Consider the following 21,213-nt stretch of genomic DNA (forward strand, 5'->3'; position numbering starts at 1 on the left):
ATTCCATAGTTTCAATGCAATCATATCACAGATCAACCAAAGCTCTGATTATACAAGAATATAAATATGCTTACTTGAAAAAACTGCCTCTAACATTACATGCCACATTTCTTGCAACACAAAGAACCGGGATATTGTTGTTTGCCTAAGGTTATAGAGTCAGTTGAGATTAGAGGAACATACCAAAGTCCCACGTAATATATGAATCAAAGAAAGAAGTTGAATTCTCATATAATATAATAATGTAAATGTTTAAAGATCTAACTTACTTCTGCTTGAGGAGCAAAATATGGAGCAAACGGAGGGACAACATGAACTCGAGATTGATCTTTCTCATCCCAGACTTTCAACCTATCGTCAATAACTAATGACATCTTTGGATGACAGACTCCATCTTGGAATACACTGAACAAAGATTTTCTCAAGCCTACCAACAACAAGAAATGATAGTTACCAAATCCAACTAAAAAGGGTATGTCATATCAATGGAAATTAGTTTGTAGCAAAAAAAAAAAACACAGCACAAAATATCAAGCATACCAGACTTGACACAAACTATTCGATCCAAGAGCTCTTTCGAGTTGATTAAGCTAGATTCTGGATCAAGAAGCCTCCACATTTCTAAAGCATAATCTCTTTCCGCCATTGTGCAAACATAAACCTCAAACCTCTTTCGACCTTTTGCAGTTAAGTAGCTTCGAAGATCTTCCCATGCAGGCCTTAAACGTACAAGGACACTAGTATCTCTTATCTATAAAAGTAGAAGTGCAAGGTAAGCTTATATGTGAACTTCTATTGAACTTCTATTGACTGAAAAGTAGAATGGAGATGATACTCAATGCATAACACAAGCTGCACATATTTTGTAAACAAACCTTTAAGATTAACATACTTTAATCATATAATTTGAACCAAAACGAAAAGAAGTTTTATCATCAAAAATCCACACAGAGGATACTTGTTGACTCAAAAAAAATGGCACATCGGCATGAATCCTGCTTTGCAGACATAGGATTCCATCTTCCTTGGGTCAGATTTTAGTTAATCAGATTTTTCCTGAGGGTAGTGTCAGGGTTTAGTTAGATCTGTGTCCTTACTTTCCATGAGCACAAGCACTCATAATTAATTAACATTCTTAACACGTAAGAGAGAACTCTTAATTAAGGATGAACATATTAGATGTTTATAGTCATATGATATATGGCATGATAACAACATAAGGGTACAAGTTATAAATTACAAACTCAGCACAATCAATCAAGTTAAAAAGAAAGACATGAAAAACATGGACAATTAAAAACAATCATTCGGAATTGAAGAAGGTGGGAAAAACTGACACAATACACAGTAAGCAAGTTTGAAAATATAAAGGCAAAAAAAGGATTAAAAAAAAAGAAAAGTAAAATAGGAAACCATACAAATTGGATGAAGAAACTAACAAGATAAAGAAGAATAAAAAAAGGGCCAAAAAGAAGCATAGAAAGAATTTATTTTCCATAGCAAGTATTTCTTTGTCATTACAAGTAGAAAACCTCTAAGGCATAATGCGAGCCATATTTATAAGTTATAGTGGAAAATGTTAAGAAAATTTCCAATGATTTAACATTCTTCCCATCACCTAAGAAAGAAAAGACATTTTCCTAAAACACTCACATAAGAATAAATATATAACGATCATAAAACAAATGTCGCATGCAATTGAGATGACATTACTAGCTTGTCCCTAGTAAACTATCAAACCATAAAACAATTAAGCCTTAATGCCATAAAATAAGGGAGTTTTTGAATACTTATAAAAACGAGCGAGTTACATTAAAAGCTACCTATGTATCATAAACATGATATGCAATAGATGTGATACATAAACATGATATGGTGTCATGAAAACCTAGGATATGGATACATACATAACGATCTATATCAAGAGGTAGGGAGAGAGAGAGAGCACTACAACAACAACAACATCAAGCATTTATCCCACTACGTGGGGTCGGCTACATGAATTTTTTTTTCTCCATTGTGTCCTGTTTAAGAGTCAAATTCTCAATTAAATATAATAGAGATCATTTAGAATATTTACTAACCAAATCTTTTTAGGTCTACCTCTACCTTTCTTAATATAGGACAAATCTAATACATCTACCTCTCCTAATAGGGACATTGAAAGGCCGCCGTTTTACATGACCAAAACCATCTAAGTTGACTCTCACTAATCTTATTTGTCACTAGAGCTACTCCAACCTTTTCACGGATGAATGCAAATTTAGATTCATATCTAAGTAAAATTTATGCATAGACAACATATGCACCCATCCATTTATGCTAATGAGGAATGCACATGGCTATGCAATTTGCAAGGTCTAGTACAAGAAAATAAACTGTAGGATAACCAATATATCATCGCTTCAATATCTATCTCAATGTCTAACTTAGAAAAAAATCGACAACAAGAAACGTAAATGTAGTGCAAATATGGAACCAAATCAGAAGAAATTTTGTCACATAAATAGCAGTCTATCACCAATATTACTATAAAAAAATTCATTTGAGAGCATAGACCACATAACAATCACAATATTTAAGATAATGACAGTGAATTAATCTCATAAGCATCCTTTGGTAAAAGTGCGTAGTTCTTCAACCAGATGATTGCAGGTCATCTGACTAATAAAGACCAAAAAGAATGACTACAGCAACTAATTTACAACAATATGGCATGCATCAAAAATATAGAAAGACATAAAAAGAACCTTACAAACACTTGGACAAGAAAAAAAAGCGTACCGTTGGATTGACCCGAGTAAGTATGATGTTTTTTTCATGTAGTCTTATAATAGGGCGATTTAAAAGTTGATAACTATCAGACAGACGGGGAACAGCCTCAGATTGAGCTTTCAACACCTTCCCATTTTCTACAACTTGATCATTGTCAACATACTGCTTCAAGATTGATTTATCATCCTGATACCGCTTGATCTCAGCAAGCATGCCATGAACACGCTGTGGATCTACCTCACTGCTGATCTTTCGCTGTAAGGCATCAATCCTATCCTCAAATGAGCGCATTGTATTAGCAACTATAAGAGTTTCATCGAGATCAAACACAATTCCCAGGCATCTTAGATTAAGCATGACAAGGCAGGAATTATACAATCCACGTGCAACAATATATCCCCAAAAAAATGAATTTTGTGGAAGATTCCTCCTAGAAGGCATGGCAACTAGATGGAGTTCTTCCTCTCCTATTGAAGCAACTGCTGTCTGCAGAGATGAAAGTCACTCATAAGAGCAAATATCGTTATACTAAAAAAATACATGTGTTCATTTAAATGTGAGAATGGCCATTTCAGCTTGATTGCTAACACATAGATGGTACACTCCAACAGTGTATTCACTTAGAAGGTAAAATGAATGTGGATAAAAAAGGAAACAAAACAAATCCATTATCTTACCAAATCAAACGGCCTACAAAGAATGACAATTTTATAAGCAAACAATTTGTTTATTTTTTTTGTTAAACCATAGGGAAAACCAACCAAATAGTACCAACTTTTAAAAAATTAGCTTCTTAAAGCATAAATTAACTCTTCCCTTCTTACAACGGTTCAAGGAGGTTTAGCAGAGGATGCACCAAAGCATAAAAAAAGAACATACTGATTCATTCACAATTGAATGGGGATTTATCTCCTTAAATATGAGGCTATCAAACATATGGAATGTACAAAAATTTACAAAGGGGTTGTGTGATTGTAAGCTATGGGGTATAAAATAAAAGGAATATATGGGTTTTATTTTTTACGTGTTTAGCATGAAATAAAGCAGAAGCAAAGTATTTTTTGGGGGAATTTCAAATCCTCAAAAGCCACACTTACGGTGCGTTACATTTTATTTTTTTTCAAAACAACCATATTCCAAATGCATCCTTGCAAAGTATGTCCCGTCGCTCACAACCCCCTCTCCCGTGTGCCATCATCCCCATCCCTATCAGCATACATGTTCACTCGCAACCCCAAACTTGCTCCAACAGTCATCAACCCCTTTGCTCCTAATCCTGACCCCTCTCCCATGCAACACCTTCTCCAACCCCATAAACGACCCAATTCCCATTAGCCTCTATCCCCAATCATATTCAAACTCCCGCCTCTTAGATATCATAATAAATTAGTTTCTAAGTATTTCCAACCAAATAACTCTTGAAAATCAAAATAAATCACATTTAGTTACTTTGCATTTCTAAAAAATATGTATTTTAAATACCATGCCCTTAAATTGCCAATTTAAAGAAAGCAATACATAGCTTGTAGAATGATTATGTACAAAATAATGGGTAATAGATTCAACCAACCAATACAGCAGGTGAAAAAATGAATATCTATGACTTATATGTTTTGCATATAAGGAACTGTTACCCCGCCGAACTCATCACAGAGAAACCTCTTTTTTAATTGCATGATACATATATACTGTAGCAAGAATAAAAGAGATTCTCATCACATATATAAAAGGCATCAGATTAAATTTATCTGCCAAAGTAAAAGATAAGTCTGGCTAGGAAATCAACAACTGAGGAAACAAACTATAAAAAGATCAAGGCTGCTAGTTTATGTACGAAAGATTTAACTGGAAAAGTTTCTTGCAACAGGACAACTACTCACCTATGCCCTCATTGAAGTTCATTGGTCAGATTAAATGCATATTCACCAAGAAACTAATTGATGTCTAAATAACATATGTGCTCATTCTACCACTCAAGCTACAGATTTCAGGAAAGTGCCTACTTCAAACTCCAAAATTCATGTTAATTTTCAAAATACCCAACTTCTTTCTTTGTAAAATAAACTAATTGATAAATAGGAAATTCCCAACCTCCCATCTCATAATAACAATATGCCATAATGATTAGAATGATCTCAATGGGTATTATTAAACATGCAAGATACAAAAATCATAATTTACATGTAACAAGTACCATAAGTTAGTGATTCACAAACTTCTAATGAACACCCAGGATGTGAAAACTATCGATCATGAAAAGGTTTACATGTCTTTAATTATGATTTTCTTCTGTTAAGCAGATAGGAAACCAGCAAGCTTATTATTAATTCAACCTGCAACAGTTTAAGATCCTCTTGCACTTAGAAATTTTCTAAACAACTTTTTAGTTAAGTCTTGTATCTAGGAAGTTATGAATATCTCTTAAATCGGAGAAGACAAAACAATACATTATTAATTATCAAGAAGTGGATAGCTAATTAACTGCTACTTGTTCTTCTAGTTGCAAAGATGGCTATAGTGTAATTATTTGAAAAGAAATCGAACAAATCTATATTGTATAAATCTCAAATTCATCATCATTGATCGTAACATCATCTGATCCAGTTGCAACAGTAATAATATATTAAATTAATATTGTACATTAGCAGATTGTATGATGCAAATTAAAAACTTATTAAGATAAAATTGCTCATTAGCTAATAATATAAATAGCACCTATAGATAATATTGCATAGAACTAATTGATCTTAAGCATAGCTTCATTATACATATAGCCACTTCATACAATTATAATGTTTGGCACATTAAATCAAAATAAATAATGAATTTCTCCTTCCCAAAAGACAATATACAAAGCTTCAAGCCGTTTCTGACAAATAAGCTTATCCACATTACTTAACAAACTAAGAAACTGATTCAGTGAGAATGTGCTTTTATGGCTGTTGATAAGCTCAATTTCAAACTGTCTTCCAAAATTCAAGATCTGGAGATAATGCCTTTTATTTAACCATGGCAAGTTCAGCTATTCTGGGAAATTAAATTTTTTTTTGGGAAAGGCAAGTTCAGATATTCATTTATGTAAGTGTGAAATTTTTCGTCTCAAATAAATATAGGGTATAAATTGCTCATTATATTTGTAGTTTAGTAGGGCATATTCGTTCAGAGAAGAAGTGCCGATCTAGTCACTGTTCATACGTTTGATATTCTGACTAATGATTTAAGTAATAAATTTTAGGGTTTAAATGTTATTGTTTGAAACCCCTTTGATTTCATTGATCTTTTAGCCATTTTCCTTTAATTAAGAAAAATACCTTGTTCTCTCTGAGACAGGCAGAATATACTGAAAAAAGCAGTGACTCTTCGGCGGATCGCTTCGATTCCATTCTGAAGCAGACGCCAGACGTGGCAATAGTGTGTAGAACTGCCAGTGGCGGGCAGCGATCGCTGGGAGGGGAGAAGTGAGAGATTCGGATCTCCCTCGTCCACGTTCCAAGGTTTGAGTTCTTGGGCTGGATTTCTACTTCTCCGATAAGAGAGTTTCCATGATACACGACAGATCTGAACATTTTTAAGCTTGATCCGGAAAATTTTATCTTCCTTTGAGGTTCAAAACGAAAAGCCCTTAACTAGGTTCAACAGATCTGTGCTTGGTTGATCCGTTTAAACCATTACGTCATGATTCGGTCTAAGAAGTCAGAAAAAATATTATTTCAGGTATAGAAACGAAAAATAACGAGACTCTCTTGCGGATCCACAGGGAAGGAAATCTGGTCAGATTTATTCCACAAAAGGTTTTGTCACAGAGAAAAGGTTTGTTTATTGAGAAGAATGGTAGAGATTTTCAGTCTTCCTGATAGATCTGAGCGTTTACAAAGAATCTGACATGAGGAGTTTTAATGACCCTCTGTTACTGAGAATCATCAGTTAGCGAAGAGGGCGATCTAAGTGTTTCGTAAGCTTCCTGTTCTTGACGGCTGCTCTTTAAGTGGCCGTGGAAGCTGAAAACCCTAGGTTGCCGATCGAGAGGATAAACAAAGGTCAAGTTCTCAAAACGCTCGGCAAATCCTCCATCATACACATAAATTTATAAATGAAAAAGGCTAAGGTGAGAACGAAATAATTAATAATTTAAAATAGATCGTTCCAGTTAATGTCTGACGGAAGCAGATAGCTTTAATTTTCTTTCCTTATTTATTTATTTAGAAAAAAGGTCAGGTCAAAAAAAGATGGTGGTGGATGGATTGTTTTTGAAATTTATAAGGTTTGTTTACCAAAAGTTTAAAAAATCCTCGTAATTAATTTTCTTGAAATTTTAAATTTTATTATATAAATAGACTAAACTAATGTATTTGTAATTAGAGTGAATTTAGGGTTTGTTTTGTTAAAAGTTATTTGAAAAGATTTTATTTAAAGAACGGGTTTATCATTTAAATATATTTTTATTTTGTAGTATCATATTAATATAATAATATGTCATTCATTCATAATACAAATGATTTTTCTTCTTCTTTTTTTAGTCATTATCAATTTGATTGTTATTTATATTAAGTAATTTTGATGGTTAATGCAACTTATATTAAGTATTGGCTTACTTTATCATCTTCATTACTTTATCAAAGGCATTTGGGATGGTTGCAAAATTTTATAAAGTTTGTTGTGAGGTTGTGAAAAAAAAATAACATCGTTATTATAATTGTAGAAAGCAATTTTTTATCACATAAATTTATGAAAAAATGGGAGAAAATAACAGCAAAAACTGGTCTGAAATTTTGAAAAGCAAAACAGTTAAAAAACTATTCCAAATATATCTTAAGTAAGTTATTGTAACACCCTAAAATTTAATGAAAGAATTAGATTTACTTAAAATTATGATTAATTATCTCGTCTATAAATAATAACAACCAGAGCTACAAAATCTCTAAAAATATAAAAAATAGTATAGTCAAATTTTATTTCATTAAAATAGAATTATAATTATTGTGTCTCATAACATTTACAATGATAGAGAGATATAAAATTTATTGTCTTAAGTTTGTACGAAAATTCAGCACATACATAGATGAGATAGAGAGGTATCATAATTATAAGAGACATCAGAATTTGTACATGAAAATCTTGAAAAAGGAAAAACCACGAAATAAAGTCCAGTTAAAATGATTATACTAGTGTTTGTCAATGATTACAAAGGATGTCATTCCTTGGGAGAAGTTGTTGGCGCAATGTCTAATATATATCATGTAAAGCATATTAAATGGTTGGAGTAAGAAGAACCCAATGATTTGAGAGTTGTTCTTAAGAGAATATTTATCTATTTGTTTGGTCTAGTGGATCATAGTTAGACGACGAAGGTCGGAGCGGCTGTAGTCAGACGACTAATGTCATATAGTCATTTTTCAGGCAACGGAGGTCGTATGTATAATAGTGAACGGGGTACAGAGGTCGAAGGAACCGCAGTAGAGCGATTGAGATTGAAGGGATTGTTATCAGGCAATTATGGTCAAAAGGACCACAGTCGGGGGGAACCAGTGGTTTGAAGGATCATAATCAAATGGCGATAAAGGTCGGAAATATCATAGTTGAGCAATTAAGATTGAAGAGATTGTTGTTGGGCGACAGTGGTCTGAGGACCTTGGTCGACAGTAGATGGAGGTCAAAGGGACTGTAGCCATGTGAAGGAGGTCGAAGGGAATATTGTCAAGGGACAATGGTCGAAGGGGTGATAGTCAGGTAATAGAGGTCGGAGATACCGTAGTCGGGCCCTAGAGGTCGGAGAGATCTTAGTCGAGCAATAGAGGTCGATGGGATTGTGTGGCGGAGGTCGAAGATAAGGTTGTGAAAATCGGACTGTACAACGAACCATATGGATGAGAGGTTCAAAGTCTGAAGGTTGGACAAGGGTTCAACTAGATGACACAATAAATATTAATTTTATTTAAATAGAACATTTGTGACATAATAATTGTGCAATCGTTACAAATGAGTGAAAAAAAATTAAACAAAATAAGTTATTATGAAGCATAAACATTAATAAATATATTTTTCTAAAAATTAAAGACATAAATTCCAAGTAACTTATCATAGGACAGAATTTTGCAGAAATTTTGAATTTTGCTACATTAGGGTATTTCCCTAAACAACTTTAGAGCAATTAGTTACTTTTTGCATTTTATCCATGTCTGAAACTAAGGATTTTACACACTTGTTTGTAGAATTTCTTAAATCATTCATACTCACAATTGAATTCATAATCATTTTAACATAATCTTTTATAGACATATCGACGTTCACACACAGGGTGTCAAAGTTTAAGAGATTGATGTTACATCTATAGGCAAAGGGAGATTGGACAGGCCGGCCCAGCAGGCAGTGGAGGGGGCAGAACCTGGAACAAAATCCAGGAAGATTTCGGCCCCCTTGTGGGGCCCAGCAAAGCAATAATTTATTAGGATATGAGGGGAATTAGGAGGGAATTAATTAAGAAAAAATCTCCTATTTGAATTCAAATAAAAATTCTCTCACTTTAGATCCGAGGGCGTGACATTACTGGTTTATATATTTTACTATTTTTGTACTACAATATTTTGCTAGCCTCCGTACCATATTGATTTACCGGTTCACATAGTTTATCATATAGTATATGTTTTACTATTTCTGCACAGATTTATGTTCATATGTATTATTACTATTACGAATTAAGTAATTTTATACATATTATTTCTTTATCGTGCTTTGAGTTTAATTGTATGATGGTAGTGACATATTGAATTTTTTAGCTCATTATATATAATTTAAATAATTTTATGTCATGAAAGAGGATCATGAGTGTGAGACTTATCTATTATAGGATTCATCAGGTTCTAATGTTTTTTTTTTTTCTTTAAGATATTCTTCAATAGTCATAAGTGAGTGGACAATATATTGTAATTATAAGACTCTTGGTTATTATACATAATTTTTTGATAGTGGTTAAAGATATATATTGATATTTTGATCAATGAATTATGCTTCAACTGATCTTTTATTTTTTGAAAGAAATTAGATAGTTCTAATTATTAATAAAAAAGATAAAAGAAATAATTCTTTCAAATTAGATTTTAGGGTGTGACATGATGTCTGCTTATATCTCTAATTCCCCTTATACCTCCCACACTTACACCCAACAAGTGGGGTTAGAATTCCTCACATATATACTGTGAGATCTCTTCACTTGAGGAAGAAGCACTTCCTCATGGATCTTGAAAGAGGAGGAGGGAGAGAGGAGAGGGAGGAGACGTGAGCCAAAACAATGCAAAATTCTTTATTTCCTTGGCTTCATTCCTAATACAAGCTAAAGCCTATTAATATGCACCTAAGAGCTACACAAAAGCAACACACTATTGGCAACACATGCCAAGACAAGAAACCTAAAACTAAAGCAATCCTAAATCTAGGAACAAATACATAACAATCTCCACCTTGAGCCTAGATTTACAAAAAACCAAAGGATAACCACTGTTCTTTAAAGAACAGCCAAATAATGATCTTGTCGATCTCCTCCGCCAAAAGCGTCCACCGACATTTTAGCTCCACCTCCTGACAGATCTCCAGTCGCACTGCATCCAACGCAGCCAATCCCCGAGCACCCTTAGCCCGCCTTCCGCGTCCTGTGCATCCACCAGCACCCTGCGCCTCAGTGCCCGCGCCCTGCACCTCCAGCCCGCGTCCAAACGCCATAAGCCCTCGCCCGCGCCTTGCACCCATGTGGTCTCTCTCCGACCACATCCTGCACGTATCTACCCGTACAGCGAGCCATGCGCCCTCACCAGTGCTCCGCTCGTCACAAGACCATGCTCCGCACTGCCGCATCACCCTGCGTGTCTTTCACCAGTGCCCCGCGCTCCTATACGGACTCTTCGTGCACCGCACGACCACACATCTCCAAGCGCCCTGCACTCTCAACCCTGCTCTCCAAGAACAACCGACACTACCTTAGTGTCTCCCGGACTCCACCTAAAGTCCAAAACTCCGCCTCCAAATAACATCTAATCTCTTCTTTATTACTTCTTGCATCGTCTGTCTTCTCAACTTACTAGATGACGATGTCACCATGGCATCATCTCTGCAGCTTCTTGCTGTATGAATTGTTCGAGCTTCTCAATAAATGATAGCAAATGTCAGATCCCTCTTGAATCTAGAAGCAACAATTTATTGCCCACTGAACAGCCAACGTGAGAATATCGCCTTCTTGTATCCCGATCGGACACTGTGCCCGATTCCGCCTTCACCCAGGCGATCAAGCAAGTCTCCGCCAGAAGCACACGCGGCCACCGTGCGGCTGCTTCGCCTGCTCACCTGCGAGCAAGGCTCGACGCCACTCCGGCCTTCGTCGGTCTTCTGATCCCGCAAGCCGTCGAACGCGAACAAGTCCCCAATGCGTCAAGCTCCCTTCGCCGAGTAGATCTGACTCGAGCCAAAACTTCTCCTCCGGCCAGCAGCTCCGGATCACACCCCGACTCCGGCGTTCGATTCTTGCCCGTCCGCCTCCGAGCCGCACAGGTTCGGCTCTCTCAAACGCACGTCCGAGCTTGGCCGCCGACCGCCTCCTTCGTTCCTTTAGACAAGAAACCTTCTCTCCTCCACCTCGAGATCACCACCACCGTGGCTCTGATACCAGATGTGAGATCCCTTCACTTGAGGAAGAAGCGCTTCCTCATGGATATTGCAAGAGGAGGAGGAGAGAGAGAGGAGAGGGAGGCGGAGTGAGCCAAAACAATGCAAAATTCTTTATTTCCTTGGCTTCATTCCTAATACAAGCTAAAGCCTATTAATAGGCACCTAAGAGGTACACAAAAGCAACACACTATTGGCCACACATGCCAAAACAAGAAACCTAAAACTAAAGCAATCCTAAATCTATGAACAAATACATAACTATACACTAGATAGATGGGGCCAAAATAGAACTTGTAATATTATTTAACCTCCCACATCTACTTCCAACAAGTGGGCTAAAATCCCTCCCACATCTACATCAGACAGATGGGGTCATAAGAGTATATCTATACCAATTGTTACATAATGGAGAGTGCACTTTCTCATCCATCAGATTAGAACTCTTCTAATGCTATGAGTGCATAATGTAAATAAAATGTAACAATACTTAATTTAAGTGTTCAATGCAGTAAGCATAAAGTATATAAACTATCAATAAAAGCCACTTTTCTAGTATAATATAATGCTCATTGGACTTTCTTTCTTTTTTTTATTCAATTTATACTTTCATAGCAACTTCCATATGAATATTTCAAGACATTTATATAACTACAACAATTATTAGAAAAGCATCATTTAAATAATTTGCTCAGAATTTTGTACAAGAAAAATCAGCCGTTAAAAATTCAATTGCATATAGCCAAAATGTCCATAGTAAAGAACATAATAACATAAAAAAATCATGCGATGAAAAATTTGTAAAACCAAAAAAAAAAAAAAATTTTGTTGATAACTTCTAACAAATTTATTGTAATTGAAATTAGAGACAAGGGTTTAAGAGTATACCAAGAGCTCTGCAACTTCCTAAACTAACACTATAAACGAATCCCAGACCTTGGCCTCCAAATTCCTTCCATGTCTTTATTTTTCTTCTTTCCTTTCCTTCTCCTCCCTTGGCTGGCAAGCCTAGGGTGGCGATGAAATGAGCAAGTGAATTGAGATATTTTAATATTAATTTATTATTATTTTTTTTAACTACTATCGCGATGTCCAACTATCCCAGTGCCACAACTCTCCAAAAATTTTTCTAGATGTCTCCACAATATGCTTACTTGAGACCTAGCGCCTAGCGACCTAGGTGGCATTTCCTGGTGCCGCGGTGCTCACCTAAAACCTATTTATTTTTTAATTTTCCCACCACTAGGGAGTCGTATTCCCCAACGCAATGGTGCCCACAAAATAAAATTCAAACTTGAATTTTCACCTTTTTATTTCCATACATCGATTATTTTCTACCCCATTCAATATTCTACAACTCATAAATATTAATTAACATAAAATTAATGATTAATTATAGAAAATTATATGAATCTAATGGCATATATTATAGTTTCCCTAGGCTATTTTCTTAAAAATAATAAAAATAATCATTCATAAAACATAATTATTAATGATGATCAAACTTCATAATTATTTTGGCGATATTATGATATTTTCGCCAAGAATTGATCTGGTTGTTGTTATTAAACAAATTAGATCTATTGTGAGGTATTTAAGGTTTATAATATCTATGGTAAGACTCACATTTTCTTCTAAAAAGAGTTTATTTTACTTAGTTTATGAATTAGATCCAAATCGGATATTCACAATCCCTAAACCGATGCTCTAATTTTTCGCTATTCATTGATTCTAATTTTAAGTATTTTCTAATATTACTAATATTTATTTTCAATTAAAATAGAAGTAAAAATGATTAATCATTTTTATACTTTTTATTTAAAAATAAATAAATTCATATAGAAAATTTCTTAAAATTGCTATTATTGGTCTTATGACTGGATCAATTTGCGCCATCACTAGAAAAATTTTATGGCTCCACCATTGATTGATGAATTAGATTATATGAGAGACATATTATATTCATAAATCCTTTAGCGATAGAGAAATATATAATTTAAAGTCTTAGCATTGTACAAAGATCCATCACACAAGAATATTAGATAAAAGGTGTAGCATTCATAAGAGACACCAGAGTTTTTAAGTGGAAACCCCTGAAAAGGGGGAAAAATCACGGGGTTTGGCCCAGTTTGAATGAATCCACTAGTATTTGTATTCGATTACAAATGAGGCTCTTCCTTGGGAGAATGTCTTGGTTTGATGGTATAAATGTACTTCATAAAGAGCACATTACAAGGTGGAAGTTATAATATAGACATGTTTGTTTGGTCGGAAGGACCATAGTAGGCAACGGAGGTCGGAAGGACCATAGTTGGTAGGAGACAGCTGTCTGAAAGACCATAGAGTAGGGAGGTACTTTGATAGAATTCCAGGCATCAGGCGGTGGTTCGGTAGAAGTTCAGGCCTCAGGTGGTGGTCTGACAGAAGTTCAGGCCTCAGGTGGTGGTCCGACAAAAGTCCGGGCGTCACGTGCTGGTATGGGAGAAGTTTAGACCTCAGGTGGTGGTCCGGCAGAACCCAGGGCCTCAAGTGGTGGTACGACCGAGCTCAGGGCCTCAAGTGGTGGTCCGACATAGCTCAGGGCTTTAAGTGGTGGTCCGGTGGAGCTCAGGGCCTCCGGTGGTGGTCCGACGGAGCAATGATGTCAGGCGGTGGTCTTACGGAGGTGAGGGCCTTAAGTGGTGGTCCGTTGGAGCAACGATGTCAGTCGATGGTCCAGCGGAGGTGAGAGTCTCAAGTAGTGGTTCAGTGGAGCAACGACGTCAGGCGATGGTCCGATGGAGGTGAGGGCCTGGTCCGGTGGAGCAACAACGTCGGGCGGTGGTCCGGCGGAGGTGAGGGTCTCAAGTGGTGGTCTGGTGGAGCAACGACCACATGCGGTGGTCCGGTGGAGGTGAGGGCCTCCAGTGGTGGTCTGGAGGAGGTGAGTGCCTCAAGTGGTGGTCAGGCGGAACAATGGCGTAGGCGGTGGTTCGACGAACTCAGGTGGTGGTCGAGGAGGAGCTTCTTCCTTCTCTTCTTCTTCTTGCTTGGGTCCCCTTTCAAGAGAAATGAGGGGTCTATTTATAAATTTTTTGAGTGGCATGGCTCATAAATAGGTGAGAGATTAAGGGTAAATGGGGAGTGGTTGGATGGACGGCCAATATTGAATCCCTTGATCATGGATAGTTTAATGGACTTTTGAATGTCTTAATGATGTCAGAATTTAGTGAGCTCAGGCTCATTGGATTTGTCTTGTCAAGCCGCTCGATTTAAATATAAGCATGTCATGTTTGGAAATCATTTGGTAATCCAAATTGTGGTTCAAATCCTCCAACAACGCTTCAGACCCTTGATTTGGACACATTTGGGCTCGGATTGAGTCGAATTTGTGTCGTTGGGTTTGTATTTCCAAGATGTTCAGTTCTACTGTAAGTTTGCTGAAATCGGAGTTTGGATGGCCCCAATTTTAATTTTGGAAGTTTCCAACTTGATTTTGCATCGAGATTCATGCCCGATTAAGATAATTTTTTGAGGATGTATCAATAATTTCTAGAAATTGGAATCACAGTTCTCGATGGGAAGATTAAATTCAATAAAAGATTAATGTGATGGATTATCATTAGTAAGATGATGCATATTTAACAAAGAAAAAGTATAACTCGAAGAAGTCTAATTAAATTAGTGATGATTTGGACTTTGATTTCGATGAAGTTATAATCAAAATGAATGTCTCAACGAGACGGGCTTGACGACACAAAAACATTCCAATCTGAGTCCAGTAGAGCCCAAATCAATGACATAAAGCATAATAGGAAATTTTAAAGCTTGAATTGAGTGACCAAATGATATAAAAATATGACATGCTTATAATCAAATTGAGCAGCTCGATCAAACAAATCCAATGAGTGTAATATCACTTAAGTCTGATATCATTTATGGACCTAAATGTTGAAAAAATAATCTGTGATCGGGGAATCAATATGGGTCGTCTCATAAAATGCTCCTAATTTTCTCATATTTACAGGGAATGTCACTAAAAAAATAAATAAATAAACCCCCACTCCCAACACGAGGGGAAACTTTGGCTAGAGATTGGAGAGAGCTATGAGACTCCAAATATTTTAGAGCTCCACCCAAGCACCAATGCCAGCAAACCTTTGTTGGTTGATCATCGCCGTCGGACCTCTGCCAATTGCTAACCATTTCGCCAGACTTCCACATGACCAATTGCCGTTGGAACTTTTCCCCTTAGCTGATCGTCAACCTCCATATGACCAATGTTGATAGACCTCCATTAACCAACCACCATCTGACCTCCTCCAGGTCGGCAATTGGCACCAAACCTCCTCCTCGCCAGTTGCATTAGTTAACCTCTACCTAGCTGCAACATCTGTTGGACCTTCGTTTTACTGTCTAATCATTGAACCTTGGACGAGCCACCCATAGACGCTGATTGTGCCAAACCTCCTCCCAGCTAGTGCCGTCATCGGACCTTTGCAAGACCTTTTCCGGACCTTTGCCACCATACTTCATATGGAGCCTCTAGATTCAGTATTCAGTTCAACCTATTCTATCCTTATTTGAAAAAGATAATTGCTTGAATCTTTGCATTTTGAACTCTTTTGTATGTGCACGAAAATTGTTTGAGTATAAAAAGGGTTGTCTGCTTTATGGAGTATAACCAAGGGATTTGAATGCATATTGGTGAAATTTAGATTTTTTTTCCCATAGAGCATTTAGGTGTGGTGTTGTCTGGCTCCTCAGCACTAGTCTTGGCACCCGGTGCTTGCATAGTGATGCTCTTGAGAAAATGAAAAATGAACTAGCGCTCCGGCCATCAAATAGTGGCGCTTATGTATTGGGCCCAATTTAACACTTTAAATATCTAAATCCACTATTCATCACATTCCTTTCCAGAGAGAGAGAGGGTTTTCAAGTGAGAGAAAGTTCATTTTTGGGTTGCTTTGATCTTTTTAAACTATGGGCTAAGAAAGTTACTCAAATTGAGCTATGTTATGTTTTACTTATCTCAATTTTAAATAATTCAGTATTTTTGAGATTTTTTTTATCGAATTTATAATTTAGTTTTACAAAAAAGTAATTTTATCGAATTCTAGTGATTTTTATCGTGTAACTTTTGATATGTTATCGGTGCGACTGTTCAGGTCTTTTTAAGTTTTTTTTTTTTTTTTTTTTGAGATTTTCTAAATGATAATTTTGAAAAGAAGCAATTTTTATCAATTCATAAATTAACTAAAAATCATGCTTTAATTCAGCAAAAACTTTAGAACGTTGTTATACACGATTTTTAGATATTTGGTTCATTTTTAAAAATGTGAATTTCTGCTAACCAAGATTTTATGTTGCCAACCATTAAGTCATTATGACAAGTTCTTAAATGTAATATATTGAAATGTGTGTATATTAATTGAAATATTTGAATTGACGGAGAGAATATATTTTTTTAACGACAAAAATGGATTATATTATTTGTTATGTATTGAAAATTCTAGAGCCTAGAGGCTATTTTTATTAAGAAGGGATTATGTTGGTTGCGAGAGTAGATTTTGTTATTTATTGTATATGAAAAATTAGGGCCTAAGAGCCATTCTCATAATTACTGTAAAATATTTTTTTATATATATTTTTGTCAATTTCAGTACATTTTTAATAGTTATTTAAATGCTTATTAAAAATCTTGTATCAACACGTACATGTTTTAATTTTAACTTTTCGTAGTGTACTTCTATTTACTTTTACAACACTTTCTTTTTAGTCCTTTTAGTTTAAGCTATTAATCTATATTTTAGACTACGATAGTGTCACACCCCAGTTTGACTCACCCTCTAACAATCAATTTGGTGTATAACAGAGAAGGAAAGAAGTTTATTTAGACTCTCATAATACTTCAACATCAAACTCCACAGATTATAATAGAAAGCATGTAATGTACCTCAAGTAACATCAAATATAAACAATGTAAATACAGAGCTGAACTAAAATTTTTAAAATTTACTTACATACCCAAAAGTCTTTGTATAACTTACACTTGAATCTCTATGCACACCAAAAAAAAGATAGGCACCCCTTTAGTGCCTACGGACTCTTTCCCCATTCCTACAATACAATCACTACTAACGAGCTATGACCTCAATTAAATACACAAATAATGTATAAGAAACAATAACAATATTGTTAACAATTAATTTAAAACATAAGTAAATTATATATTGATCATAAGAAATGTATAATTACTTTCCATCTTACTCATAGTTTAAAATCTTTAAACAAGTCATGTGATGGCTATAAGTTTATGCATCCTTTTAGATTTCCAATTCTAGGTTGGGACTAGATTCCCAACTTTTAAAATTGAAGTTGCTCTCTCATTCAAGATCAGGTCTTAATTCCCAACTTCTAGAGCTAAGAGTGTATGCTTACTCCCCATATATATAGGTCTTTCGTATTTACTTGTGCGGGCTTATTCCCCATATATGACTTAAATCACTTTATATTCTCTTTCATTTAATGCCTATTTTCATAATCATATCAACAATTCACATATATAAATAAAGTGGAATAAATTGAAATACTACTTCATAAATATAACAAATATGCATTTGCAAATGTATAAAATTTTATTATTTTATATGCATCATTTGATATCTCATCTCGTCCTCTAAAGAAGTTAGGTAAATTCATTCTCCTAAAGTACCCTTGCCTCATTTCCTCTTATATACGATATAAAGTATAATTATTTGTCATTCAAATTTGCATTCAAATAAAATATAATAGTTTATATGAAAACCTTTTAAGTTTATCTTCATTCAAGCCACTCCCTCCCTCAGCTCTCTCTCTTTCTTAACTAAATTCATTCACATCCAATTTAATTTGTCTTCTTACTATTTTTTTTCAGCGGTTGATTTCAATAACTGCGATAGCATTTTTGAAAAAAATCAGCAACCACCATTACTTAATATCAACAAACAACAATGCATTTACCTGTTCTTATCTTTTGCTCTTCCTTTTCTCATTGATTTCAACAATTTACAGCAACAACACCTGATTTCAACAACCCAATTTAGATTCCTGAATTTAGCAATTCAGATTATTTTTGTTTGAAGCTGTTATTTCCAACAAGTATTAGTATCACAACTGTTATTTGTAGGAAAGAACAACACAAATCATCTTCTTTCCCTCCCCCAAATTTCCCTTCTATTACCTTACTAATTTCCTAACTTTTCCCCAACAAGCAGTAGCCCATAGGCCTTTCCTATGTCTCCCAGTAAGTGGTGTGCTCGTCGGAAGCTGCTTCAGACTCCAAAGAATTGGGCTGCTGGAAGGATGGAATAAATGGGATAATTGGAGGCTGCTTCAGACTATAATGCTTTTATCTTTATATTATAATATTATTAATACCTCCACTAACATATTCTCCTAATGCTAGCCGTATGATTAAATCACAGGCCTTGCATGCATTGAAAGTGAACTAAGTGGAAGGCTACAGTGGGAAAAAAGTGCAATAATTACTTATATAATACTGTCTATTAAGCAATAACATAGTGAAATGCCTATTATATCGGATTCTGCTATCAAGGAATTACTTATCAGTAATAATATATGATTAGTACAATATTATTAATTCTATTACTAAATACTAAACTAATATTTCAATATGCTTCTATATATCAATATACTTGGAATTAAAAGTATAATTTAATAAAAACAAGTTAACCTTTACAAAAAGTTAACACTTACATTATTTTAAACGCTTTAGGGTATTGTAGATAGCCTACTAAGCTGTGTTATTTTATTCTTACTTTTGCTTCCGTTTAAGGTCAGAAAGGGGTAAGGAGCGAGCTGAGTAGTTTAATAGCAGGTTCTAATCTGTGTTATAGGTATGCTTTTTGGCTAGTTTTATTTTTTACAGGCCCAACTTTTATTTTTATCATACTTTTTTGTCAAGTATTATTATAGATAGACCTGAGATTCTATGTATATATAGTTTGGACGATATAAAGAAAAAATATTTTTTATATTTAATCTTCTGCTTTATAGTGTATTCAATGAATTCCAATATCATTAAGGCATTCAAATGACAATTAAACAGTCCATGATAAAGGGGGTCAATATCTACCATCCATTCAAACCACTCCCATTTTGACCTTGATCCTCCATATATTTACAAGTCATGCCACTCTAAAAAAACTATAAATAGTCCCAACTCTTTTCATGAAAAGGAGGAGAAAGGAGGAAGAGAAGGGAAGAATTTGGGAGCTTCCTCGCCGCCAACTGCCGTCGAAATTCCACCCGTTCGTCGACCACCGCAAGAGTTCCTTTCAATCACAGCCGAGGTTCTTGCCGACCACAGCTGAGGTTCCTCCTGATCTCCATCGAAGTTCTTCTTGGACACCAACGGACTTTCGCTCATTCGTCGACCACCACCTGACTTCCGCCAGTCCTTCCTACCTCTGTCACTCACCGACTACGACCCTTCTGACCACGTTCACCCGCCGAATATGATCCTTCTGACCACTGTCACCCGTCAACTATGATCCTTCCACCAAATACAGTCCTTCTGACCTTCGTCGCTCATCGACTACAGCCCTTTCGACCACGTTTGCCATCCGACTATGGTCCTTCCAACCACCGTCGTCCAACTAAGGTCCTTCTGACCTCTACCGCCCCCCAACTACGATCATTTTGATCGCCATCGCCAACTACGGTCCTCCCGACCTCTATCGCCCGTCAACTATGATCCTTCTGAACTCCGTCACCTGCCGCCTACTGTCCTTCTATCCTCCATCGCCAGCCAACTATTGTCCTTTCAACCACCATTGCCCACCGATTACAATCCTTCTGCCGACTATGATCCTTCCGAGCATTGTCACATGACTATGATCTTTTTTGACCTCCGTCTCCCGACCACGATCCTTCCGACTACCGTCATCCAATTATGGTCCTTCCGACCTACATCGCTCGTCAACTATGGTCATGCCACCCAAACAAACATATTAACACTGATTCTTCCAACTACTACCATATAATGCACTCTATATAATGTATATTTCATACTTCGAGCCAATACCTTCCTCCTAAGGAAGGGCCTCATTTGTAATCAATTGCAAGCACTAGTGGATTCATTCAAATTGAGTTAGGCCCCGTGGTTTTTCTTCTTTCAGAGATTTTTCAAATAAAAATTATGGTGCCCCTGATAAACTCTCTAATCAGACTCTCTTATTTGTTTGTGTGTTGGATCTTCGTACAATGCTAAGATGCTAAACTACATCACTCTCTATCGCCACAAATTTTCTAGGACGCAATAATCTTCATCTGGGCAAGGCCTCGTGTTTTTCACTTGTTGGATTTGACATGAAAAACAAGAAGGAAGGAGAGAAGGAAGAGAAGGAATAAGCTCCTCCTCGACCACCACCGGACTTCCGTCGGACCACCACTTGAGGCCCTTACCTCTGCCAGACCATCGCCTGACGTCGTTGCTCCGCTGAATAACCGTCTGACGTTGTTGCTCCGCTGGACCACCGCTTGACGTCGTTGCACCGTCGGACCACCACTTGAGGCCTTGAGCTTCGCCGGACCACCACTTGAGGCCCTCACCTCTGCCAGACCACCGCATGATGCCGTTGTTTCGTCGGACCACCACATGAGGCCCTAAGCTCTGCCGAACCATCACTAGAGGCCCTCACATCTATCAGACCATCGCCTGACGTTATTGCTCCATCATACCACCACCTGAGGCCCTCTCCTCTGCCGGACCACCGCCTGACGTCGTCGCTCCGCTGGACCACCATC

The 21,213-nt window shown here is 36.3% G+C and overlaps 1 protein-coding gene across 1 annotated transcript in view; it reads right to left on the minus strand.

Moving 5' to 3' along the window:
• Nucleotides 1-6,878, minus strand: part of LOC110094688 (RNA polymerase II C-terminal domain phosphatase-like 1) — a 47,948-nt gene extending 41,070 nt beyond the window's left edge. Inside the window, exons 1-5 of the mRNA XM_020819978.2 lie at nucleotides 6,087-6,878; nucleotides 2,785-3,261; nucleotides 541-751; nucleotides 270-427; nucleotides 75-145 (exon numbers count right to left, since the gene is read on the minus strand). Coding sequence (XP_020675637.1) covers nucleotides 75-145; nucleotides 270-427; nucleotides 541-751; nucleotides 2,785-3,261; nucleotides 6,087-6,341 — 1,172 coding nt within the window. The 5' untranslated portion in view covers nucleotides 6,342-6,878. The remainder of the gene's footprint in view (nucleotides 1-74; nucleotides 146-269; nucleotides 428-540; nucleotides 752-2,784; nucleotides 3,262-6,086) is intronic.
• Between the last annotated feature and the right edge of the window lie 14,335 nt (nucleotides 6,879-21,213).

Source organism: Dendrobium catenatum, unplaced genomic scaffold, assembly GCF_001605985.2.
Source record: "Dendrobium catenatum unplaced genomic scaffold, ASM160598v2 fragScaff_scaffold_243, whole genome shotgun sequence".
In the NCBI taxonomy this organism is placed as follows: domain Eukaryota; kingdom Viridiplantae; phylum Streptophyta; class Magnoliopsida; order Asparagales; family Orchidaceae; genus Dendrobium; species Dendrobium catenatum.